Source organism: Phyllostomus hastatus, unplaced genomic scaffold (genome assembly GCF_019186645.2).
Source record: "Phyllostomus hastatus isolate PE091 unplaced genomic scaffold, TTU_PhHast_1.1 phas_contig_40, whole genome shotgun sequence".
Taxonomy (NCBI): Eukaryota; Metazoa; Chordata; class Mammalia; order Chiroptera; family Phyllostomidae; genus Phyllostomus; species Phyllostomus hastatus.
This window is the reverse complement of record NW_025333872.1, coordinates 18085281-18112599: the sequence shown is the minus strand read 5'-3', so window position 1 is coordinate 18112599 and position 27319 is coordinate 18085281. Positions and strand designations below refer to the sequence as shown.

Sequence of the window (27319 nt, the reverse complement as noted above, 5' to 3'; positions counted from 1 at the left end):
TACATAAAATCTTTAAAAAAATGGAAAAAAAGCCACATAGATTTCCATTTTTCAGTGTTTTTTTTTCTTATTGTCAAATAACATATTCTATGATTACAGAGGCTACTTATGCAAAATATTTTGACTGGTCTGGTTTGTGCATAAGTTGGAGTCTACTGTTATCACTGACTTATCACTGAAAGGAACCTTATAAGAATCTGTGTTTATTATGTCCCATTGTCCGTAAGCCATACATCTGACAGACAACTTCCTCAGATAAAGGGCTGTTGACTCTAACCTAAATTTCAAGACAGTTGGATTGGTCGCTGATAAAGGGTGATGAGATTATTCAACCTGTAATGAGAAAAGAAATGTCAAGTTGAGGCTGCCTTCTTTGTTATTTACCTAATCTTTGGTATTTACCTAATCTTTGGTATGAGGATCTCTACTTGGGTAATTTATTTTGGTTTTGCTATTGTTATTTTATTCTATTTCCAAAATGATGCAATAGAATCTAAGTTACAATCTTAGTGCTTAATTGAAACAATGGTGATGGTGATGAATTTATGCATGATGTTAAAGTACATGATGATATAATGGATGTTAGGGAGGCAAATGTATGAAATTGCCACTGATCACCATTGAGGGGTGTGTATTGGTGTCACGTAACTCATGTTGGCCTTACATTAAAACCAAGTTCAGTCAGGAAAGTTTGAAGAAATTGGCTGGTACAGATCTGAGCAGCACTGTAGGCATCAGAGATGACTCTCTCTTATTGGACATCAGGTCTAGATCAGTAAAATTACTTAGTCTTTCACCACAGATCTTCTTCATAGAACTCCCAGTTCTCAGTACAATATGTGACTTTAGAAGTGGGCTGGCAGATAGACAACCTGGTAGTGTAGAAGGCATTGAATACACACTTATAAACTAGGTGAGGTATGTTCTGGAAGAATGTATTTATCAGTGGCCCTGTGATTCTATCTTATAACTAGAAAGGGGTGGCTGGACACATATGATTGCTGTGGTTAGACTCAAGATATATAGACTCAAGTTTTTGTGTTCCTGTTCATGAGAGAATTTAAATATGACATTTTTTTGTGATCTTGATAAGACTAAATAACATGAATATACTACTAAGCCCTGAGATTTAATAGAGAAGCAAATATTACTGGACCCCAGCATTTAAAATAAATGGAGTAATCTGTGCCCATATCAGAAAGCATTTCTATTCCAAATATTCTCTGAACACGACATGATAACTTTATAGGCTGTGTGGGAAACCATTTGTGAACTTCAGTCTTCAGTGTGTCTTTTTTTGGCCTTGCTCCTGAATGCACTATTAAAAAACTAACTTTGTTTATCTAGGTTACTCTACCTACCTGTTATAGGTGTTATAGCAAGCTACCAACTTAGCATTTGATTTTCCTTGTAGTTAAAATTATAACTTTCAAAATTCAATTTTTATTTTTATTTCTATTTCCCTCTCTGGATGTGGTTGTATACTTATACATTTATTTATTTTTTTCTACACAATGGTAAGGTTAATTATTTACCTGTTTTATTTTCCTTGAATTTTGTGTAAAAATTGTTGCTTGGTAATCAAAATAATAGAGATGTGATCAGATCACTGGGGAGGACTAGGGAGGGGCTGTAGGATGAGGTCGCTTGAAGCAATAGTACACAGTCTAGGACAGGATTGGCTGAGAAACTGAATGCTCCGAAGTGCATGGAATTATGGTCCAGAATACTTAAAATAAAAGAAGGGCAGAGACTGGCTCTTGGGCCCTCCAGGAAGCCTGGATGATCCTGCTGCAGCTTCCTGTGTTTCCCAATGGATAGATTTTGGGTGGAAGGTACTTTGGGCACAGCCTAGGATCAGCTGGCCTGGCAGAGGGTGGCAGGGTTATTTTTCCTTGGATGTTGTAGAGGGCTCGAGCTCTGAGGCAGAAGCTTGCTATTCTTTCAAAATTGTGTAGCTTTTGTATCTTATGTTGTTTTAGTTTGTAAACTAATCTATAGAAATACAATAACTAAAAACTAACGGGGAATGCTAGGAGAACTCAGCTATTGAGGATTTTAGCCTTAATCAATAGGTTTAAGTGATTAAAGCTGTAGGTGACTAATGCATGTGGAAAGCTGTTATTCCAAAATTGTGAAGCTTTTGAATAGACTTCTTTCTTCCATCACTAAACCTTTGCCTCCAGAATTTTGCTTGGGGGATGGCATTGGGCAGCAGGACCCCGCTTGCTGTCCAGTAACAAAAGTTTGGTAACAAAAATAGCCTTTTAGTAGGAACCTTTTTTTAACCTGTCTCTTATCTCTGGGCATATATAAACATACAAACTATATCTGAGCATTTTAACGACATTTTTCTTTTAATTTCCCATGTGTAAGGATATTTAATTTTTCTCCTTGTAGGTAAGCAAATTGGGAAGAAGATTATTCCTACAAGAATATATAATTATTTAGATACGTTTTCCCTAAAGAGATGTGCCTAGGTACACGTGAAAACATGGCTATATTGTTACTATTGATTTACATTCCTGATTTCACAAACTGTCATATTGCTTTCTATAAAGTTTGAGGAATTAGAATAAAGTATAAAGGATTTTATTAGAGAAAAGGAAGAACACGATACATGCTTTATCCCCTGCACTTGCATGTGATTTTTAAATGACAAAGCACTTTCACATACATTGTCATATTTGATTCTCAGAGAAACCCTATGAAGATGATTACTCTCACATCACACATAAGCATCCAAAGGCTCATGAGAGGTTATGAGAGAGAGGCTTAGGTCTAAACCTAAAGTTCTTGTCTAAGTGTGAGTTCCTCGCCCAGCATCTTATAACTTCTCTTTTGTAAAGCAAATCAGAGGAGCAGTTGTAATCTGATTATTCTTATGTAATGTTTAACATATTTTATTTTCAGTTTAATTTTTTTCTTTTATAGTTTTATATCCAACCCATTTGAAATGAGGCTTCATACATTATTCTGTATAATACCTCCCCCAAATACTGCCTCATAATGACAGGAAAAATTTAATTTTATTCATTGATTTATTATTTAAAATCCATAATAGAGTATTATTGGGAATAATTATTTCTTACTTCTGTTTTCATGTGGAGGGATTAGCTGGACTATTTTGAGCTTTCTCCCCACTGTCTTTCACTCCTTATCCCTGAATGAGAAAAAAAGTTTTCAGGTTAGTGAGTTTGATAAAAGTAGCTGGTAGACCATGTGCGATTTTTAGCTGGCAGGGCCTGCCCCTAAGGTGTGTGGAAATAATTCAGCCCTGCATTGCTGGGAAGGTGTGGTTAAGAACAGTGTACTGAATGGAACTCACTGAATCACACATCTAATGAACACTTCTGTTTGCCTGATTTCCCTATCTTCTCATCAGATAGCCCCAGCTTACTAGAGGGAGGAGGATATTATGAATTGGGTCCCTTCAAATCTCAGCATCTTAAGACCCAAAGAGAAAGAATATCTTTCCTTTCCCAGGAATATATCCAGTTTTATTTATATCAAACCTTCATTATTTTTCCAATATTCTATGGCACAAGTTATGACTGTACATTTTTGGCTAATAAATTCATGTCATTACTTTTTATTATATTATAAATATGATACATTTTCCTTTCCTTAATGTTATATAAGAGAGTGATTATCTTAAGGTATATGTAGTGGAGTTTGTTCTTGACTTTTTCTGTTAGCTGCTTTATAAAATATAAGCAGTCGTGCTCAATGTGTATGTTATATGAGGGCCTTGGAAAAATCTGAAAATATCACAAGATTTCTACAGTATAACAGCTTAATAGCATTTCAACCATATAAAAATTTCCACATAATTTGAGACACTAGTTTCCCAGAGAAGTGAAAGGCATATCATATTTTAATAATTTATATAGATTACTATATAATGCAAATTTAATTATTTTCTTAAGGACATAGTCTTTATAAATATAATTACTTAATATATAATATAATTAATAATAGATGAGAAAATAGGTCCATTTTTAGAACTTTCATGAACAGAAAAGACCCATAATTAATGTTTTTCCCAGAGTGATGGAACCAATGATATTTAAACTGTAGAATTAGAAATTATAGAACTGGAAAGAATATCAAGAACAACACATTTCTTTTACCCCTCAAATGCTGGGAATGCAAGAAAGGAATCTTAGGGTTCATCTAGATCCAAGAAATGTAAGAGTTATCCAAAGTCATGTGACTAATTAATAGAAAATCCTGGATGAGAACCATGAATCCTGTCCCAGTGTTCTCCCACCCTCCAACACCCAGCTGTTAGATCTCATACTCAAAATGCACAGTAACTTACAAACTTCAGCATAGTGTGTAAAACAATCCATTACCAATGTTCCTCTTACATTTCTGTTTTATGTTTATTCCCTTTCAGAGGGAGAAAAGACAATTGGGACTTTATTCTCAAATGCTAAGAAATCCCCATGTTTTCTCAGAAAATATATTAACATAATATATTTGTGTGCATATACAGATTTTATAATTCTTATATTCTCCAATATCCCTCCCTTGATATTCTTGTTGAAGTAATAAATGGTTAATCAATTTTTGTTGCTTTTGCTTTTGCTTTATAGAATCTGTCTGTCCAACACGAATTCCAGTGGCAGCTCGAGATGAGAAGGGGTTTGATATTCTTTTAGGCTTGGGTGTAAAGAAAAAGGTTAAGAAAAGAATCCAGCTTTTACCAACAAAGATAAAAGGATATGAAGTAACATCAAAAGTTGACTTATCAGAATTCACAAGGTAAATGTTATGTGTTGATGCAATTGTTTCTGGTGTATCTATAGGTATATTGAGAATTCTTTAAACCTTATTCATGTTCTTCTTTTCCTAGCAATGTTTTCCCAGAAGGTCTTCCTCCATCATATGTATTTGTCTCTACTCAGAGATTTAAGGTCAAGAAAATGTGGGATTTGTGGAGAATTTTAACCATTGATGGAAGGCCACAAATAGCAGTTACCTTAAATGGTGTGGATAAAACTTTACTATTTACAACAACCAGCGTGATTAATGGCTCACAAGTGGTCACTTTTGCTGACCCTCGAGTTAAGGTAAAGATGTCTGGATATGATTATGGTATTTATGAAGAAACACTGTTGGGTTTATGTGTATTGGGAGAAGAGAGCTATAATTTTACATTTCTGAAAAGATATCAACTTCACCTTTTAACGTTGCTTTAACAAAGGAAGGAAAATTGTTTCTTAATCCATAGGGAATTTAGGGGTGGGGGGAACTAACATTTTTTCAAATGTCTACTTCTAGTTGCCAGGCACATTTAATTATAACCACTCAAGGAAAATCTGTTGTTCCCATTGTGCAGACAAAGAAACCAAAGTTCAGAGTTATTAAGTTCCTACTCAAAGTAACAGAGCTAGTAGGTGGTGACTAGAGAAATTGAATTTTGGTCTGGTCATTTTCAAAGTTTATATTGGTCTGTTTTAGATTGCTATGTCTTATAGGATATTGAAATAAAGACATTTGTTAAAACATTAAATACAGACAGATAATGGATGCAGGATTCATATTCAAGGATATTTTATTTCTCATAAAGGAGTATATTAATGAAATCAATAAACTAAAAATGAAAGTGTACTCTTTTTTAAGTCATGTGTTCAGAATACAGATGTGATGATAACAGCAATTAAGTTTTGATCATTATAATTATGAAAGTCTAATATAGTATATAACAGGAAATGTATGAGGTTATATATGAAATTATACATTTATATAATTTCTTCATTTGGTAAATTACGTTTTTGAAAATTTGTTGTCTGCCATTTTTATTAAAGGCAATGTGCCAGATTCTATAAAAAGTGACAAATGACTAAGGCCTGTTTCTTGCCTTCAAGGAGCTTATTTATAATGAGAAATTCAAGGCTTCTGATATTTAATGGAAGAATATCATGTTAGCAGAGTTTGGAGGGGAAAGTGGATTCTCATACAAAATATGAGGAAATATTTATAAGTGAAATTGTTTTTGGACTGACCTTCAAGGATTTTGATAGAGCAAGAAAAGGACATATTAAATCAGTGGTTCAGTACTGAGTAGTCATGTGTGGTACAGTTCAGGGTTTCTATTTAGAGAATGGAAATTTGTATCCCCTGTGTGTGGAGTGTAGGATACATAAAAGAAGATGCTAGCGAGGTATGAGATCAGATTGTGGGGAGCTTGAAAGCCATGCAAAAGAGTGTGGACATCATTTGGTGGATGACAAGATCCCCTTTAAAGGTCTTGGCCATAGATGTGCAGTAGTCAAAGCAATGCTCTCCTCTCTTTTTCTTTCTTCTTTCATGAGCAATACTTTCAACTCTGTCTTGGAATTGTGTTAGGTCCTGGGAATACAGAAAGTAAGATAGGCAATATTCTCTGCCAAAACTCTAGGGAGATAGCTTAGTGGAAGTAGGAAGAACAGTATGCAGAGAGGAGGGTTAGAGATAGAGATATGTTTAAAAATTAGTCAAATAAAGCAAGACACTCATGAGCCTAAATTATGGCAGTGAGACTGGGCTGAACATGATGTGAATTTCAATCATGTTTAGGAGATATATTTGGTAGAACATCGCGTCTTGCTGTTATTGACACTGAGGGAAAAATGGGAGGTAAAGAAACTTGTTTTGGTTTAGAATCTGAAGATACTATGATTTAAGGGAAATAAGGATAAGAAGAAAGTTCGAGGGATAGTTCAATTTTGTTTTGTAACATATTCTGTCAGACTAATTGTGAGACATCCTGGCAAAAATTATTCTAGCCACTATTAGAATTATAGGCATCACATGCTGATGTCAATATGGGAATTTTTCCATAGAAGTAGTAATTGACCTGCAGGAATGGATGAAACAGTCAAAGAAGAATAAAAAATGTTGAGGACAGCCCTGTGGAGAATGCCTCATTAAAGGGAAGGTTGAGGAAGAGGGGTCCTCAAAGAGAAATAGTGTGAGCAATTGGAGAAGAAATATAGATAATCAAGATAGTATGAATCATTGAAGTTCAGGGAGGATATCAAAGAGGAGGGACTAGTTGTAGAGTCCAACATTGCAATGAAATAAAAAGGATAAGGAATGAAAAAACCATTTGGATTAAAAGATTAGGAACTCATTTGTGACCCTGAGGAAATCGTTTGGCACAACTGTTTTGGGATATGTAATAGAAACTCTAGAGTTTAATAAAAAAAATTGGTGGGGGGCATTGGAGGCCCAGCTTGGGTCAGAGTGAATTTGATTACAATACAGCTGATTTTTGTACTTTAGATTTATGGTTGGCAGCAAAGGAATAAGAATTAAGAAATAAAGGTAGGCTAGGAATTTTATTTATGGATCTTTTATACTTTCTCTCTACAGACATTGTTTGATGAAGGCTGGCATCAAATTCGTCTCTTAGTAACAGAAGAGGATGTAACTCTGTATATCGATGATCAACAAATTGAAATCAAACCCTTACATCCAGTTTTAGGGATCTTTATCAGTGGGCAGACCCAAATTGGAAAATACTCTGGGAAAGAAGAAACTGTTCAGGTGATTAATAATGATTTTTTTTTCTTTCATTATATAAAATGGAGCCTTTGCTGCCCTTTCTGTATTTAACTTAATTGTGAATTCCTTTAAGGTACTTAATTAAAATGTGGTCAGGTCATTAGTGAAATTGTGTGTTTGTGTGTAAGTATGAAAATGTAAAATTAGGTTTAGTGTATTTTATAATAATAATACTTAGCAAGATGTTCCCCTTGGTTTAGGGTAGAATTCTATATTCTGATGAAACGTTAATTTTATATTTCCCAGGAGAGGCATAGATTAAATAATGAATTTGAAAAAGGAAATGTGGTTAGAGCTGTAAGTGGTGTTACAAACATTTCTTTGTAGCTATGAAGATAAAATTAGATTAATGCATGTCAGGGTTCTTCATGACCAAAACCAGCTTTTTCAATACCTCTTTAAAGTGTAGTATGTACGTGTAGGCTGACAAGTGTGTGCATAAAAGCCATTTCTTATAAAGCCCTTTATTGGAAAGGCATGTCTTTCCTACTCTGTTTTTATTAAGGGAAGACTCACATTTAAGTGTGTGATTGCACACATGGTCTCTATATGTTAATGTTACATGTCATGTTACAGTAAGTGTTTAAATAGTAACAGATGCTGGGCCTGCTACAGCATTCTGTGCCAATAACTAAATATCTGTAACTAAAGATGGTTCCTAAGCCACCTATTCTGAGTGTCCTAGGAAGTTTCCCTAGACTAGCTTTTAATACAGGATACTAAAAAGCTTCACTGGGTTCCTGAAGGAAACCAGAGATTTGTTTTTGGAGCTAGGGAAGTTTCCTTAGGAGTTATGTTGCATTAGATCTTTAACACTATATGTGAGGTATTCAAGTTTTATATTCAAGTTTTAGCTAAATGCGGTGATTTAAACTTTCCATAATTGCTAACTATAGTGGCTGTTTCAGTGTATCTGAGATGTTCTTATAAAAGAATTAGTATGTGTCTCAACTCTAGCTTCACTGGGTTTCTGTTCCTAGTTTGATGTCCAAAAGTTGCGAATCTACTGTGACCCGGAACAGAACAAACGGGAGACAGCATGTGAGATTCCCGGATTTGTAAGTAGGATGGATTATTTTTCCTAAATGGTGCTTCAGTACTATCAAATAAATAAATAGAGTGTAGATAATATGTGTTGCTTAATTTGATATATAGTTAATTTTTTTCAATTTTCAAAGGAAATAAAGTTTCATTAATTAAGATATATTTTGAAGTTCTTAGTTGAAATAAAATTTTAATGTTTCACCTTGTAATATGAGTGAAAGATCACAAGAAACTATTTTTCCCACATCATCTCTGGTTGTGATTGGTCCAGTATCACTTGAAGCAGGACTGAGCTTGATCTAGAAAAACAGGATTTTTTTTGTCTGAATATCTAGTGTGTAAAATGCATTATTATTTTTAATTAAATGTATAATTATTATATTATACAGCACAGTTCTGGAGTAGGAAATGATTCATTTTCCTGCTCACCAGCATGTTTTCTCAAACTATAATGAACACATAGTTTTCTTTTTGTTGTTTTTGTTTTACATAAGTAAGGTTTTCTTATACTTCTAGGATGTAAGCAATATTTCTGTTTATTTAGCTATTTTTATTACTGTGTTAAGAGGGAAAAGATTATAAACTAAAATGTTATGGGGTCTGGTTATATACATGAATGTATACAATCAGTTTCTTCTCCCTTAGGCAAAATATGGTGTGTAGTATTGTCACTAATTCAGATAAAGTGGAATGTTGTAAAAGTTTTTGATGTGGATTCCCAGTAGTATTTGAGCTTTATGTGTTTTTTTTAGTCATGCTGTCATAATCTCCTTTTTCTCTATTAATATGCATAATTTATGAATCCACATGTTCTGAAATCTTGAGGACATAGAGCAACATAACTAATGGATCTATAATAAACTCAAAGATGGACTTAAAAATGATTCATTATGAGTATTCTAGATAGTAATTATTTAAGCTGTAAAACTTTTAGATGCTGGTAACTTAGAATATAAATCTCTACTAAAAGTATTAATGGTATTGCATTTTGAGAGTCCACTGTACATAATTTATTTATTGTGACCTCTGCCTCATGATATAACCATTACCATTTCCTTTCCATAGAGCAGAGGCATAGCCTTATTCCGTGGCAGGTTTTGAATTCTCATGTTCAGTGTCTTGTGTTTTTATGTCTCCTTCCTTACTCTCGGCTGTGACTTTGTGAATCCTGTTTGCCTCTTGTACCTTCACTTCTACCTTCTTATTTTCTGATGTAATTTATTGTTTGGAATGATTATTAACCTATCTCAAACTGTGTGTTTTTTGCTAAGAAAGAGATTGTTTCAGGAGAAACTGTCCTAGAGTGCATAAAATTTAATTCTTGCAGTTTATGGCTTGGTTAGATATGTTCTGGCTTTTCTCTCTGATTCTTAACTGATTTCCAGTAAGTTCAAGACAGCATATAAATCCCACCTTGAGGTATTTTTGTTTCTGCATGGGCATTATATTAAGCAACTTTAGCATTTTAATTTTCTTCTTCTACTAGTCATTATGTGAATTTTCTTTATCCTATTATAAATGTAGTAATAACGTATAAGTAAGTAATTTTTTAGGATAGTTGAAAGCAAATATCTTGCTGGTTTTGATATTTCAGGCATCTCTAACTAGACAATGAAATATCTGAAAATTAGGAAGATAATTTAGAAATTTAATTAAAAACACACTTTCAAACACATTTGTTGTTGTTTGTCTTTCAGAATGGTGAGGTAGGCCTGGTTACTATTGTTCTCCTTAAGGTGATATTTGCATTATGGGACTGGTTAGCTTCCTTTCATCAACTGTAAGTATTTTAGACAAATTACACCCATTTTTTATGGAGTTTGAGTGTATGTTGTGTTCATAGCTTTTTGTGATTAGGAATTTGTTATTAGATTAGGCTAAATAAAATTGGAAAGTAAATGTAAGTTATCTTCATCTTTTCACATAAACATATATTCATATACATATGCACATATATATACACACATACATATGTACTTTTCCATGTTTGTTTATTTCATTTTTTGTCTTTGTAGTGCCTCAATGGTCCCAGCGATGTAGGTTCAACTCCAGCTCCCTGTATTTGTCCTCCGGGAAAACCAGGACTACAAGGCCCCAAAGTGAGTAATACCTAATGTGCTAATTTTTGTTAAAACACATTAACAAGCTGAGCAAATGTGTAGAATTCCCAGTCACCATTGACCCTGTTGTGAAATTTTCACCTAATGTTTCAGAATAGTTCACACCTTGAGTGTTAGTGATTTTTTAAAAAAGTGTATTCTAATCTGTATTTGCCTTTGAACCTGAAACTGATACCCCTAGCCCACCATAGAGTGTGGAGGGAGCATTAGTAGTTGCTTGCTTGTCTGTTTGCTTCCCCGCTGCCCCCTCCCCCACCTCGCCCCTGCCCAACACTGCTGCTAGATTCCAAGAATGTTTCTTACAACTTGGTACAAAATGAAGAAAGAGTACTTGTTAAGATATGTTTTAAATCCTTAAATTTCTAAATTCTTAATTTGTCAAAAAGATTTTCAGATAGAAAAACCAAGTAAAAAATTTAAAATAGATTTGAACGTTGTGTTAGATACCTAATTCTAAAACTAGAGGCACATGTTTATCTCACTTAATCATGTAACACTTATTTTGGGGAAGTGGGATTGCAACTGTGAAGCGCATGCTGTTTTACAACCAGTTATAACAAAATACTTTAAATATGTTTCTGTTATTAAATATGAATGTTGTTAAGCAAGTTGGTATTTAATATGGCATCTCAGATACTGCCTAAGACACTGAAAAGCTTAAGTGGTCTGTTCTCTGAAGATAAATCTTGTTCATTTAATATTATTTAAAAAAACACCTACTAAAAATGTTTAAATTCAAAGAAAGTATGACTTCCTAGCCAAAGAGAGTATTTTGTATATTAACCATACATTACTTGAGGTGATCATAAAATTTTTGTTAAATATGAATTTTCTTACTGTCTCAATCACCATGAATGAAAAATTTTAGCCTTTGGACTACGGGGCTGAGAAAATTTAGTTCTTCCTATCTTTTGTACATGTTTTTCTTATCCATTTTCAAATGATAATTCATAACATTCTTCAAGCCTAGCTGTTAAAATCAAGAAAGAAATGAAATTTAAGAAGTAAAAGTTTACATCCAATATTTCATTCAAAGTAAATCTATTTGGCTTGGAATTTGACTTCAGTACATTGTAATTAATTTACTATTATAAACTATTTTTAGATTGTATTTAGGAAAGTTAATCCAAGAGTTCTTTAGTTAAACTAACTGCATGTGGTTTTGGATGCCTAGGTGTAAATGGGCAACACCTATATGATGCTCTGGAAAATATATACCTTGGAAGATAGCTTGGTGTGACCTACCAGCAGACTTCTTTTAAAAAAATATATATAGTTTATAATACTGGAATATTATACATAAAAATGATTTGATGTGCAAGAGATACAATGTGGAAATCAGAGTCCCATGTTGCCTAACTTCTCAAAGCCCAGAGTGTTTTTCTGATTCTCAGTGGGATTCTAGTCACTCCCAGGGGCTCTAATGGGCTATCCATTTTTGAGGAGGTATCAGATGCTTTTGATTTTTTCTGATTATTCATTAGTGGTTCATTAGTTGTCTTCTAACGTCACCAATTATTGTTCACATATGTTTCTACAGCAGAATTTTAGCACACCCTTTGTCTTATCTAACTTTCAATATTTCCATTTCATGTGTTCCTCATTTTCATTCTTCTTTCTTAGTCACAATGTAACCCCATTGCCACCTACTCCTTTAAGTGAAATTGCAGTTTTCCACCAGTCTTCAAGTTGGCGTGCCTTCCTGATCTGCTTTCCATTTTCTTCAGAAAATCTGGCAAGAGGAGAGGAACACACACACTCTCCATCCTTTTAAGGCTGTTTCCCCTGGAAGTGGTTCCTTACCCATATCAGGGACCTGTATGTGAAAAACAGAATCCCTAGCAACTTTGAGTTTCATGTACTTCTTTTAGAGAATTTCTGTCTTGGAAAATTGATAGAATTTTATTTAGATCAACAGAACTAGAACTAAGGAGATGAAGCAATTTTACTATAGATCCACCTGGGACATATTGGCCATTTTTGTTTGATGCCCTCTGGAAAGTTTTGTAGATGTGCATCAAACAGAGTTACCTGTGAAAAATAGATCTAGTCTTTTTATTAGAAATGGAGTTCTAGGAGAAATTCTTGTGTTGATATGTGAGTAAGTACTTATCCTAAGACAAAGTCATTTGTTAAAAGTTCTCTAAATTCCGCCCCCCCCGCCAAAAATATGACAACTCTATTGAAAAACCAGGTCAAATTAACTATGATACTACACACTTAGACTTATCATGGCATTATAACTCTTCAATAAGCAAAATATATGTATGTATGTATGTCACTGAATATAAGCTACCCATATCTTACTTATTTTGTATTCCTAGTGTCAAACATAGGACGTAATTAAATTAATAAATCTATTGGAATAATTTTTATATACAAGTAATTGACAGAGAAGGAAAATACAACTAAATTCTCTTTGGACTTCTAGTGTCTAACCTAGTGTTAAATAATATTTTTTAACTTAATGAATTATGAAATCATTGAAAAAATAAGATTCACCCCTGCTCCTTACTAACTTACGTGGAATGCCTTTATTCTATGTGAATGGTCCAGGCAATCTTCAATTTACAAACACCGCCCCTTTTAAAAGACCTTGCTGTGCAAATGGCAGCTTCTCTCCCCCACTTCAGTTGCCACAGGAACATTTGTGGGGACAAACTCCCCACAGTTGATCTAACTTCAAGTGTTAGATCTATTAGTTCAGAAGTGAAAAGAAAACATTTTTTTTTCTTTAGAAATGAGCAATTTTTAACAAGTTCTTTATTTGAAATGCCCCTTTCTCTACGGCTATATCCTTGCTGATGCCCTTTGTTTTACCCTAATAATGCTCTGCACAGAGATTCATTTGGATCATCAAAGTATCCTCTGTCTAAAATACAAAAAGTCTTTGGAAAATTTCCAGGGCTACTAGACATTTACATTTTTATATTGATTTTCCCAGACTAAGTAGATTCCTCCTTGCCTAAGAGAGTGCACGTTTGAGTTTTAAGGGAGAGAAGTTGTTTTTGGAGAACGGAATAGGTCTTTGGTCAGATATTCCTGTGGAGGCCAAAAGTATAATGAAGGCACAAAGATTTTGGAAAGAAGGGCTTGATAACATGGGATTTGGTCCTATGGGGAAAGTCCCAAAGACATTTGTTTTAGATGAATAACTTAAATATTAGCTTGCTTTTGCAATACAGCTATTTTTCACTTTAATTATTTGTATTTACACTGCTCGAGAGGCTATGCTCAGAGATGTTTGAGCTAGTCCGTAACATTCCTACTCCTGTCAACAACTCAGAAATCCTGTGGCACAAATTCAGTTCAACATAAGTAAGTATTGCTTTTAAGCTGAATACTTTTTTTTTTAATTCAAGATGTGCAAATGTTTCAACGAAGTTAGAAGTAGATTGGGAATTTAGTTGCAGTTGTGCAATAATAAGTCATATGTCTAATTTAATGTATTTAGGAATTTTTTCCATGTTCAGTTTGCCAGCAGTCCCCAGGCCTGGTTCTGATCATGTATGCATTTTAATGTGTGCAGGGATAGTAGAGTTTAAAACATGGACTTTGGAGCTGAACTGGCTTATTTTGAATTCCATCTCCACCACTGCTCTGTGGCCTGGAGCAAGTTACCCAAACTTCTCAGGCCATATAAAATGGGAATAATAAAATTACCTGATTTGTGGAATTGTTATGAGGATTAAGGAATTTAATGTATGTGAAGTTTTTAAAGCAGTTCCTAGCAGACGAGAATCAATCAATAAAGGTTAGGCGTCAGCTTTTATAATGGTAAAAAATGAATTTTTCCTCTAATTGGCCTTCTTTCCAAATTTAATTAGGGTTTTATTTTATTTTTCCAGTTTTATGGAAGCAACACCAAACCTACCTGAGTTTTTTTTTTTTTTCAAATAATTCAGTAGAACAGTAGTCAAAATAACCAGTAAAATCTATCAGCAATAATAAAACCTGCCAAACAGATTACTTTTCCCTGATGGGGCTGCTGACCAGTGTTATGGTCCTTATAAACTCACAGTAGGTTTATCCTGTGGATGATTTTTTTTCCCCTTGCAAACTTGGTTTTGATTAATTTAAAATGCTATTCTTAAGTATGTTTTGTACTTTTATGCAGCATAAAAATAAATTCCGTTTCTCCATGTGCCAATGTTTTATGTCATCTTCATCATAGTAGAGGTTAAACCCTCTCAGATACTTTTGATGTCCTAGATTTTGCAGATAATTAATATTTTGCAAGTGAAGGGATAATTAACAGGGAATTTGATTTTATTTGAAATAAGTCAGTAAGCAAATAGTTATTTAATTTCTACTTGATTCACAGAATTGTAAAAAATAAATGACACACACACACAACGTAGAAAATACGGACCATGTTTTCAAGGAGTCTAAATCCAAATGATAAATACAGACTAATCGAGAAAGGACTTGGAGAAAACTTTAGTTATGAATGAGTGATCAGTGATATAGGCACTACTGTAGCATTTCAATAGGAAGAGACATCAGGAGAAAGTGGAATAATAAGGAAGGGGCAGTGTTGGAAAATTTTGTTATATTGACTCATACATGGAAAAGGAAGAAAATCTTGTTCCCAGGAGAAAAGAACAGTGGGATTTGTTGAAAGGCAGTGAGTCCAATCTGAAAATGGATAAAGAAGGATGACAGGAGAGCTAGAGATTAATGTGGATCCTCTGAAAACAAGAAGAGAAAAATTCTAACACTTCAGAGAGCCAGAATGTTGTTCCCTCATGTCTAGCTAACACCGGAAGTCCTTGGATTAGAATTACAAATGATACTCTTTTAGCAAGACATTAAATGTTTCAGCATTTCTTTTCTCCCTGGATTTACAATCAGCCATTCTTTGTCTCTTTTAAAAATGACATTTTCCCTTTTCTCAGCCTTTCCTTATGCTAAGCTTGCTCCTATGTGAAAAGCCCACCCTTTCTTCATTGTCTCCATAGAGATCACATAGTTCTTTTCATTTTTCCTGTTGAGTTTCAGGAACAAATCTCTAGCCAGTAGTCTGAAGTAGTATTTCAGACCAGCAAATTTGGCTCGGTGGAAGTACCCTTAGCTGATTCATAATCACTGGTGTTCTGTGTGAATGATCTTTTGAGGAAAATAGTGAAGAACTATTGAATTGAAAATCAGTTGCCTCTAGGCAGGGATTTATTGATACTGATGGCCAAGACTTCATGTTTTTTGATAAGATGCCCCCTGTGGACATCATGGACTCAGCAATAGGGGACATATTATATTATTTTTGAAGTATTTCTTAGAATTAAATTATAAAACACTCTCACCTCACAAAAAATGTTGCTTTCATTGTTTTTTTGTCAAGGGTGGTGACCATCTGTGTGGTCAGTACTGGCCATTGTGCCATAGTCTAGAGTTCCACGGAGTGTGCCAGGGCTCACTGTTCTTTGAAGATCTCTGGTTTGTGAGGGCAAAGGTCATTTCTCTGGTGTTACATGTGCTGAAAGACTGTCAGAGTTGGGCAGAATTGTTTGGGTTGGGCCTCACTCTCATAAAAGTATTCAAGTTATAGAATCTTAGCAAGTTTGAATGAGATTATCAATATAGGCAAAGAGACACCTTGACTGGATTGAAAGAAATGACTGTTCTGCAGCTTTAAACTTGAGTCCCACATGTAAGATCACATGGCTTGTGGACTGTTTTTTTAAAAATAATTTTGAATTGAATTGTTTCATAGACCATTGATATCCACAGTATAACATTTAGAATAGAGGTAAATCTGTAATCTTATGAGTGAAATATTGCTATCATTTAAAATGTATTTGCTATGGCACCTCACCGTTTTTTAGAATTCTAAAGATGTATCCTGTTATAACTATTAACACTTTACATCACTGAGATTTACTTTACCTGTTATACCCATTCTCACACAAATAAATCATTGTACATTTGACATACCAAAAAAACCTTTATTTGTTAAGGTGGGCATTTAAAATATGGCATTGTTTTTTCTGACCTGTATTTTAGGACATCTGCTTGTTTGTTTGATAATAGAATTGGTGTTGGACCCTGATGGGCTCTGACTGTACCAATATGGTTGGTTGTTTTGTATTATAGAAGTCTTGTTCCTCCCTAGGGTGACCCTGGACAGACTGGGAGCCCTGGCTACCCTGGACAGCCTGGTCAAGATGGTAAGCCTGTGAGTACTGAAAGCTTAGTCATCTCCAGTACTGGGATTGCAGTGTCAAAGTTAAAATTTCACTGGGCAAAATTAAACAGGTAATGAAGACTCTATTTTAAGGCTGCTATAATAGGGGAAGGAGATTGAGGTCAATTTAGCTGAAACAAAAGGAGGGTGGGTTCTTTTTTGAGTGTGGGGTGAGCTAGTGGAAAAGTGCTAGAAAACTTTACAGGGGAGGTCGATCAATGGGATGGAGCAAATTAAGTTATCCTCAGCTTGCTAATGTTTTCTACTGAAAAAGTAAGCCATCTGTGTTTGCCAAGTGGCACCCATGGAAGTTGGGGTTCTACCCTCCCACAGAGACTGGGAGGTCTGGACACTTACCTTTTTTGAAGACTACATTTTAAAAGGATGATTCCAAGGTTCTTGAGAAAGACTTTTATTGCTAGTTGTAAAGCTAGTGACGTTTTTAAAAAGATTTACAACTCAAAGGGGACAGAAAAAGAATTTACAATGACAAAGTTTCTAAAGTAAATGTTCTCAGAGAAGGGAGATCAGAGCTTAGTCAGGAAGAAGCCTGTCTAAAATTTAGTCAAACTGAGGGGAACATTAAGGCTAGTTTGGTCTATGGAATTAGCATTCTAGTCACTTTCTAGGTATTTTACTTCAAAACTGTGAATATCTTTGCTATGCTTTAAAAAATTGTCCATTGAATTCTTAGTATCAACAAATAGCTGTTTGGGAAATCTTTCTATATTTTTCCTTCACATCTATGGAAATGTTCAAGTGTTGACTAAAAAAAGAGATAAATTGTGTCATGCTCAAAATTGTCAAAAATATGTGTTTATTTGTGGATAGCCGAGGAATTGCAATTTGGGCACACAAACTGTAAGCTACAGGTGACTCCATTGAGGGTTTGGTGTGGGCTGGATTTGTGGAGAAGGAATGTAAAGAGGGGAGAGTTCAGTTTGAGTCTGTTAAAATCATGAGCTAATAAGACCAGCTTTGAAAATACCCCAAGTGGACAAAACCAGTCCAGGTACACAGGCAAAACTCAATCCAGCTAATTTCTGTTCTTGCCTCTGAGAATCATAAGCAAAAACCCCAAAGGTTGATATGAGGTAACCCCTGACCAATTCCCTGTCATTTAAGAAAGTGCTGACATCCTCAGTTTTCTGTAAATCAGGGAGATCAGTTTCTGAGTCCTTTAAGTTTTGTTTTTCTGAGGGCACATGAGTGAGATTTTCCACTTTATATCCTCCAGTTCCATTTTAGAGTGAAATTCTTTTACAAAATTAAAACTCTTCTTAAAGGTTACATTATTTTCCTAAGAATGCATATACTGGTATACACTTAAAATCTGCCTAAAAATGATATTCTCTAAGGTTCGAGAGAATTTAAGGGACATTTGTCAATTAAACATAAAGCAGATCTACTTTAAAGCATTTTTGGCAAATTTTACAGGTAAGTTCCTATCAGAATGTTTATAACAGTAAATAAACATTAGGAATTAGCTTTGAATGTTAGGAACAGTAAATAAACATTAGGAATTAGCTTTTGAATTGTCACCAAAAAAGTATCTCTTAAGAGACTTTCTTTATCATTAGACATTAACCATTGCCATGAAGGATGGGAAGGTTTATATTTTGAGCCATCCATGTTTGAGCAGTTAAAGAACCACAGGTGTAATGGTAAACCATTGATACTGCATTGGGATGGAAGAGGAGCTTGTTATGCCCTGAGAGAGGTGCTGACAAATTTAATATAAAAAATATAGCCAAATTTTGAAGAGTAGTGATGTTTTGGGTCTATTCATATCAGTGTTGGGTCAGTCTCCAGAGAGAGATCATCAAAGCAGGAGGGCAACTAGTGCTGCAGCAAGCTGAGGAGCCGGGGTTGGGGCTGAGGAGTGGGGTGATGGTTGTTGAGGAGTAGAGTAATTGAGGCTGAGCAGCCGGATGATTAGGACAGTGAGGCTCAACTAACCCAGCAGAGTTCATTCTAAATATACTGGTGATCTATTTAGGGATTTTAAGAAGGAAAGTGATTTAATCTGCCTTACTTTTCAGAAAGAGAAATACACAGGTTTGGGCAAAAGTAGGTTTCCAGTTTGCGTGGAAAAGAATATAATAATTAATAAATACTAATACAAGAATAAACTCTGTGTTCTGTGTACTCACAACTGTAAACCTACTTTGCCCTGTCCTGTAAATATTGTGTGGAGAGTACATATGGGGCAAGAGTGGAAGTAGGAGACCAGGTAGGAGGTTATTTCAGGGTTTGAGAAGTCAGAGTGGCTTGAACTAGGGCAATGTGGTGGCAAGGAAGAGAAGTGGTCAGGATCTGAATTATTTTTTAGTGTGAAATTGATCAGAATTTCTGTTAAATTAGATATGAAGCATGAGAAAAAAAGTCAAGGGAGACTTAGAGGATCTTAGCTTGAGCAACTGGATGAATCGTGGTGCCATTTACTGAGCTGGACAATACTGGGGGAGATGTCAGTTTTGTGGACGAAATCAAGAATTCATTTTTGTACCTGCTGAAGGTGTCTCCTAGAAAACCATAGATAGGAATGTTGAGTTCAGGGATATGTTTGAGAATGAAAGTACACAGTTAGGACTTTTTAGCATGTAGATGTATCTAAAGCCACCAAAGTGGATGAGATTATTTAGGGAACAAGTACAAATAACTGGAGAAGAGAAGGTGGCAGTGGGCTGAACTTAGGGCTCTCTTACAGAAAATAAAGAGAGGATACAACCAAGGAAATTAGGAAAGAATAATCAGTGAAGTTGGAGGAATACCAGGAGAGTGTCATTCTAGGAGACAAGTGAAGAAAGCATTTCAAGAAGGGAGTGATCAGCTGTGTCATTGTTGTTAACAGGTTGAGAAAAATGAGATCTATGCCTAGACCAGTGGATTTGCTGTGTGGACGTAATTGAGGACTTGATAAATGGGGCTTCAGGGACGGGCAGTACAAAAGCTGGATTGAAATGGGTTCAAGAGAGAGTTGACAAAGGGGCAATAAAATGGTGACAGTGAATATAGATACTTGTTTTGAGGGACATAATGAGGAGCAGGGAAATGGAATAATAGCATGGGGAGGATGTGGGTAAAAAAGGATTTTAAAAAGATGGGAGATGTTATAGCATTTTCTATGATGAAGAAAATGAAGAAGGGGAAAATTTATGATTTGGGATATTGAGATATTTTCAGAAAGAAAACCCTTTTTAGTTTGGGAAAGCATTGGTTCCAGCCATAAGAAGAGAGTTTGTCCTGACTAAGAATATGGGTAGTTAAATTTTATGGGCTAGAGTGCCATGCCAATAAGTAGAGAAATTGTTAGGCGATGTATTTCAGGATATAGGATGATAAATTTATTATCAGACTGCTTCTATTTTGAATTGAATGAAATGAACACCTGCCCTTTGCCTTTTTCCTTAACTCCTGTAATCTCCCAACATTAGCCTTGTAGTTTCTCTTATGATCCATCCCTTGCTCACTAATTTAAAGGGTCATGTGAATTCATTACATTCCCTAACTGTAACTTCTAATCACACTAAAGATAAGCCTAAGGTCCTACATGATTTCTGACCTAATCGCTGACTGTGATAAATTTTAAAAATATGAGTCTTTCATTGCCTGAGACCTCTTCCCTGGGACATATTCTTTCTATTCCTGACAGCTTCATGCTGTCCTGAGTCCATGCTGAAGTGTCGCCTGCTGGCACCTCACAGTGATACAGAGCTTTCTTGACAATGCTGCTAAATTATTTAGGCTTTTGTTTTTCAGTGGTTTAAAGTCCTGGGCAATATTTGGAGCGAGTGCCAAGCAGATCTTCCATAGACTATGAGTGCTTGTTTGCTTCATGTTTTTCCTTTCTTAATAACTTGCCATGAATGAAGTACTGAAAATTTGTTTTATTTAACCTGATACAATAATCACAGATATTACTCTGACTCTCATTTAACCTACAATAGACTTATTGTCTTATCTCCTTTAGTACTTGTATATATTTTTGTGTTTGTATATATGATTTTATGTATTGATATAGCTATACAGAATTTGACATGAGATGTCAGAAAATGTTAGATGTTAGATTGTATTAAATGGTATCTGGTGTTAAAGAAAGAACAAAGCAACTGTGGTAGCTAGAAAACCTTCCATGGCAAAAGGGACTTTGCTCACATGATTAAGGATCTTGAGGTGCAGGGATTATCCTGGTTTAGCTGAATAGCCCAGTGTGATCACAAGAGTCCTTATAAATGGGAAGCAGGAATATCAGAGTCAGAGAAGAAGTGATGATCGAAGCAGTGATCAAAGTGAGGCAGCCTCTAGAAGTTGGAAGAGGGAACAGATTTTCCCCTAGACCCTCTAAAAGGAACATAGCCCCCCCCAACACTATGGGTTTAGCTCCCCAAGACCCATTTTGGGGCTCATATTTGCAGAACTGTAAGTTAGCTTTCTATGCTTGGGGTAATTTGGTAAAGCAGCAATAGAAAACTGATACACTACACCAAACCCTATTTACCCAGAGATATGACTTTTTTCCTTAACTATCCTCCTGTCCCCCTGTTTCTTTCTCTCTGCAGGAGATAGGAGATTGGGTGGCCAGGCAGGAAGAGAAAGTGAGCCTGGAAGCCAGAACAGCTGAGGGTCATTAGTTTTTGTCCAGGGCCAGCACATAGTGGGAGTGGGAAGATGTGGGTGGAGCCTCTGGCTGGCAATTGAAGCCATCTGGACCAAGGAAACTTGGATGGAACAATTCGAAGGGAATTCTGCTTTGTTTGGATTTAGTTCTGTGCACCCCCCCTCAATAAGCAATTTGAGTCTCTTTCTCATTATAACCAGGCCAAGTCAACCAGAGCTTTAAATAGTAAATTATTCCACTTTGGAGAAATACTAATTTTCATAAGGAAAATGCCTTCAGCTAAAATTAAAGAATCATTTAAAAACCCTTCCACTCCTTTCTCGTTTCTCTATCAGTTAAATAACTTCTATCAGCACAGTGGCTGAACATATTACTATTTTATTCTTTTATTATTATTAAAAGAGAGGCAGAGAAATATTTATGTGTCCTGGTAGGTAATCAGAGTAGAACAATTAAAGACATTGTACTGATATGACATTGATTTTAAAAGAAAGCCATGTATGGAAACATGTACTAGGACTATTTATGATTTTCTAGAAGTTTATATTTTTATAGTGCTCAGTTCTGTTTTCCATCATTATTAATTCTTTTCATAAAGTAAAGCACTTTACTGAAACCAAAGCCTTAGCTGGTTGGCAGAGAGACCTGCAGCTATTTTGCCCTCTACTTTGCTTTTAATGAACTATAGAAATGATCCTTGAAAGTCTCTCCACTTTGCTTTTAAAAGTTGCTTTGCTACTAAGGGCCCCTGTTTATTAATCTGGAACATGATGCTCGATGAGGCCCACATTCTCTCCAGCAATGATTTTCTGAGATTCCACAAAGGCCATCATATTTGCTAAGAATGGTAGGCTAGATTAAGCTACAAAATTCTGGAAATGATTGTTCAGTATCATTGACCTTAAGAAGTGATTGACAGAATACTGCTACCAATAGACTTAAAAGTAGGTCACACTCAGTGATGCAGCCATACTCCACCTCGTCCCTGTATTCCTCAATGTGCCTCTCAGTGGTGTACAGTTTCCAGAAACTGGTCAGCTTACAATGGAGGGTTAAACCTTACAGGAGCATAGTCAGCACAGATGGTGAATTTCAGAGTTACATGCTTTTATCAATCCATGAATAAAGAGAGGGTAGGGACAGGCTAGTAGGAGATGAACTGTTTTGTGTAGGAGGGAGAGAGGAGAGGAGATGAAGTACAGTTCTTTAAGCCATTGTGATGGCTTTGGCTGTCAGTTGGAGTGAACTCAGGAGCCATGTTAGGGTCTTGAGTAAAGGACTGATGTGATATAACTTTTTTTTAAAAAGAATTACCCTGACTTTTGGGTTGAGAATAGATTTTAGGATGATGGAAGTAAAGGCAGCAAGAGCAGTCAGGATGCTCTTGAGACATCCCAGGAGCGAGATGAGGGGTCCACCAGATCTCAGGATAGCAGTAGTGAGGTGAAGAGAACTACTACTTATATTCTCTTATATTCTGGGGATATTTTGAAGTTAGAGCTGACAGGGTTTGCTGATGTATTGGATGTAAATTTAAGAGAGAAGTCAAAGGAGACTCTAGTGAGATACAGAAGGATAGGATTGGGCAAGAGAAATCTGGAGTTTAGTTTTGGATATATTAACTTTTTTATTTATTGTGTGTTTTCATATTGTGTGTATATAGATATGGATATGTGTGTATATATATACACACATGAATGTATTTATTCAACATGAATTGTATATATACACACACAATTTTTTCTTAATTTTTATTGTTGACATTATTACAGATGATCCCATTTCCCTTACTTTGCCTGCTTCCATGCAGACCCCACCCCCCACTGGCCTTACCATGCTGTTGTCTGTGTCTACAAGTTATACATGTATGTTCTTGGGCTAATCCCTTCCTCTTCTTTCATCTAATCTCTCCCACTCTCCTCCCCTTTGACAGCTGTCAGTCTGTTTCATGTGTCTATGCCTCTGTTTCTATTTTGTGTGTCAGTCTATTGGATATATTCATTTTTTTTAATTAGTGTTGTTCAATTGCAGTTGTCTGCATTTTTTCCCCACCCTCTCCTCCACCCCAGCCAAACCCACCTCCTCCCCTTGTTTCCACCCTCCCCCTTGGTTTTGTTCATGTGTCCTATATAGTAGTTCTTGAAAACCCTTTTCCCATTATTCCCTCTCATCTCCTCTCTGGTTACTGTCAGATTGTTCTTAATTTCAATGTCTCTGGTTATATTTTGCTTGTTTTTTTCTTTTGTTGATTATGTTGCAGTTAAAGGTGAGATCATATGGTATCTGTCCCTCACCGAATGGCTTATTTCACTTAGCATAATGCTCTACAGTTCCATCCAGGATGTTGCAAAGGGTAGGGTTTCCTTCTTTCTCTCTGCTGCATAGTATTCCATTGTGTAAATGTACCATGTTTTTTTGATCCACTTATTACTGATGGGCACTTAGGTTGCTTCCAGTACTTGGCTATTGTAAGTTGTGCTGCTATGAACAATGGAGTGCATAGGTGCTTTTGGATTGGTGTTTCAGGGTTCTTAGGATATAATCCCAACAGTGGAATTGTTGGGTCAAAAGGCAGTTCCATTTTTAGTTTTTTTGAGGAAATTCCATACTGTTTTCCACAGTGGCTGCACCAGTCTGCATTCCCACCAACAGTGCTCTAGGGTTCCCTTTTCTCCACATCCTCTCCAACACTTGTTTGTTGATTTGTTTATGATGGCCATTCTGACCAGTGTGAAGTGGTATCTCATTGTGGTTTTAATTTTCATCTCTCTGATGTCTAGTGATGTGAGTATCTTTTAATATGTCTCTAGGCCCTCTGTATGTCCTCCTTGGGGAATTGTCTGTTCAAGACTTTTGCTCATTTATTAATTGGGTTGTTTGTCTTCCTGGAGTGGAGTTGTGTGAGTTCTTTATATATTTTGGAGATCAAACCCTCCCCTGAGGAACCATTGGCAAATATGTTTTTCTATATAGTAGGTTCTCTTTTGATTTTAATGCTATTTTCTTTAGCCATGCAGAAGCTTTTAAATTTCATGAGGTCCCATTTATTTATTCTTTCCTTTATGTCCCTCACTTTAGGGGACGTATCAGTGAAGATGTTGCTGCATGGAATGTCTGAGATTTTCCTGACGATGTTTTCCTTTAGGACTTTTATGGTGTCACAACTTATATTTAAGTCTTTTATCCACCTTGAATTTATTTTTGTATATGGTGTGAGTTGGTGATTGAGTTTCATTTTTTTGCATGTAGCTGTCCAGATCTCCCAACACCATTTGTTGAAGAGTCTATTCTTATTCCATTTTATGCTTCTTCCTCCTTTTTCAAATATTAATTGACCATAGAGACTTGGGTTTATTTCTGGGCTCTCAGTTCTGTTCCATTCATCTATGTGTCTGTTTTTATGTCAGTACCAGGCTGTTTTACAGTGACCTTGTAATACAGTTTGATATCAGGTATTGTGATCTCTCCTACTTTGTTCTTCTTTCTCAAATTTGCTGTAGCTATTTGGGGTCATTTATAGTTCCATATAAATTTCTGAAATGTTTGTTCTATATCTGTGAAATATGTCATTGGTACTTTAATAGAGATAGCACTGAATCTGTAAGTTGCTTTTGGTAGTATGGACATTTTGATGATATTAATTCTTCCAATCCATGAACATGGTACATGCTTCCATTTATCTGCGGCTTCCTTAATTTTTTTCTTCAGTGTTGTGTAGTTTTCTGCATACAGGTCTTTTACCTCCTTGGTTAGGTTTTTTCCTAGATATTTTATTTTTCTTATTGCCATATCAAATGGGATTTTTTTCCTGATTTTTCTTTTTGATATTTCATTGTTGGTATACAAAAATGCCTTTGATTTCTGAATATTGACTTTGTATCCCACTGTTTTATCAAATTCACTTATTAGGTCGAGTAGTTTTTTGGTAGAGTCTATAGGATTTTCTATGTACACTATCATGTCATCTTCAAACAATTATAGTTTTGCTTCCTCCTTTCCAATTTGGATGCCTTTTATTTCTTTTCTTTCCTGATTGCTGTGGCTAGGACTTCCAGTACTGTTCAAATAGGAGTGGTGAAAGTGGGCATCTTTGTCTTGTTCCTGGACTTAGTGGGAAAGCCCTAAGTTTTAGCCCATTGAGTATGATGTTGTCCATAGGTCTCTCATATATAGCTTTTATTATGTTGAAGAATGTTCCCTCTATTTCCATTTTACTGAGTGTTTTTATCATAAATGGGTACTGTACCTTACTGAATGCTTTTTCCGCATCTATTGATATGATATTGATAAGATATGATTATGTGATTTTTGTCTTTGCTTTTATTTATGTGATGTATTATGTTTATTGATTTGTGAATATTGTACCATCCTTGCATCTCTGGGATGAATACCACTTGGTCATGGTGTATACACTTTTTAATGTATTCTGGATGTGGTTTGCCAATATTTTGTTGAGGATTTTAGCATCTATGTTCATTAGTGATATTGGCCTGAAGTTTTCTCTCTTTGTTGTGTCTTTATCTGGTTTGGGGATTAGGATGATGCTGGCTTCATAAAAAGAGTTTGGGAGTCTTCCATCTTCTTGAATTTTTTTTGAATAATCTGTGAAGGATAGGGGTTAGATATTCCTTAAATGCTTTGTAAAATTCTCTTGTGAAACCATCTGGTCCACGGCTTTTGTGCATTGGGAGCTTTTTGATTGCTGCTTCAATTTCATTAGTTGTTATTGGTCTGTTCAGACTTTCTGCTTCTTCATTGAGTTTTGGAGATTATATTTTTCTAGAAATCTGTCCATTTCACCTAGGGTTTCAAATTTCTTGGCATATAGTTCTTCATAGTAATTTCTTATAATCCTTTATTTCTGTGGTATCCATTTCATCTCTCCTCTTTCATTTCTGATTGTGTTTACTTGGGTCCTCTCTCTTTTTTTTCTTAATGAGCCTGCTTAAAGGCTTTTTAATTTTGTTTATCTTTTCAAAGAACCAGCTCCTGGATTCATTGATCCTTAAAATTATGCTTTTATGTCATTTAATTCTGCTCTGATCTTGGTTATTTTCTTCCTTCTACTTGCTCTGGGCTGTCTTTGTTGTTGTTCCTTGAGTTCTTGTAGATGTAGGGTTTAGGTTGTTTGTTTGAAATGTTTCTATCTTTTTTAGGTAGGCCTGCATCACTATGAACTTCCCTCTCAGGACTGCTTTCTCTGTGTTTCATAAGTTTTGGGTTGTTGTGTGTTCATGTTCATTTGTTTCCAGAAACTTCTTGAATTCTTCCTTGATCTCATTCTTGACCTGTTCGTTGTTTAATAGCATGTTATTCAATCTTCATGAATTTGAGTGTTTTTTGTTTTTTTTCCTTGAGCTTTGTTTCTAGTTTCAGTCCCTTGTGGTCATAGAAAATGCTTGACATGATTTCAATTTTGTTGAATTTGTTGAGGTCTGTTTTGTGTCCTATCATATGGTCTACCTTTGAAAATGTTCCATGTGCATTTGAAAAGAATGTGTATTTTGCTTTTTTGGGATGAAAGGCTCTATATAAATCATTTGAGTCCATTTCATCTAGGGCATTGTTCAATGCCACAATATCTTTGTTGATATTTTCTTTGGAAGGCCTATCCATTTTTGACAGTGGGGTGTTGAAATCCCTTACTCTATTTGTGTTCCTGTCAATATCTTTCGTGAAGTCCTCTAAGATTTTCTTTATGTATTTGGGTGCTCCTTTGTTGGGTGCATATATATTTATAATGTTTATGTCTTCTTGGTGGATTCTTCCCTTGAGTACTATGAAGTGACCTTC

The 27319-nt window shown here is 35.4% G+C and overlaps 1 protein-coding gene across 1 annotated transcript in view; it reads left to right on the top strand.

Annotated features, from left to right (window-relative positions):
* COL21A1 (collagen type XXI alpha 1 chain) overlaps positions 1-27319 on the top strand; it is a 173797-nt gene that overhangs the window by 70772 nt on the left and 75706 nt on the right. Inside the window, exons 4-10 of the mRNA XM_045843605.1 lie at positions 4602-4770; positions 4862-5078; positions 7366-7539; positions 8538-8615; positions 10299-10307; positions 10617-10700; positions 16834-16896. Of these exons, the coding sequence (XP_045699561.1) occupies positions 4602-4770; positions 4862-5078; positions 7366-7539; positions 8538-8615; positions 10299-10307; positions 10617-10700; positions 16834-16896 (794 nt within the window). The remainder of the gene's footprint in view (positions 1-4601; positions 4771-4861; positions 5079-7365; positions 7540-8537; positions 8616-10298; positions 10308-10616; positions 10701-16833; positions 16897-27319) is intronic.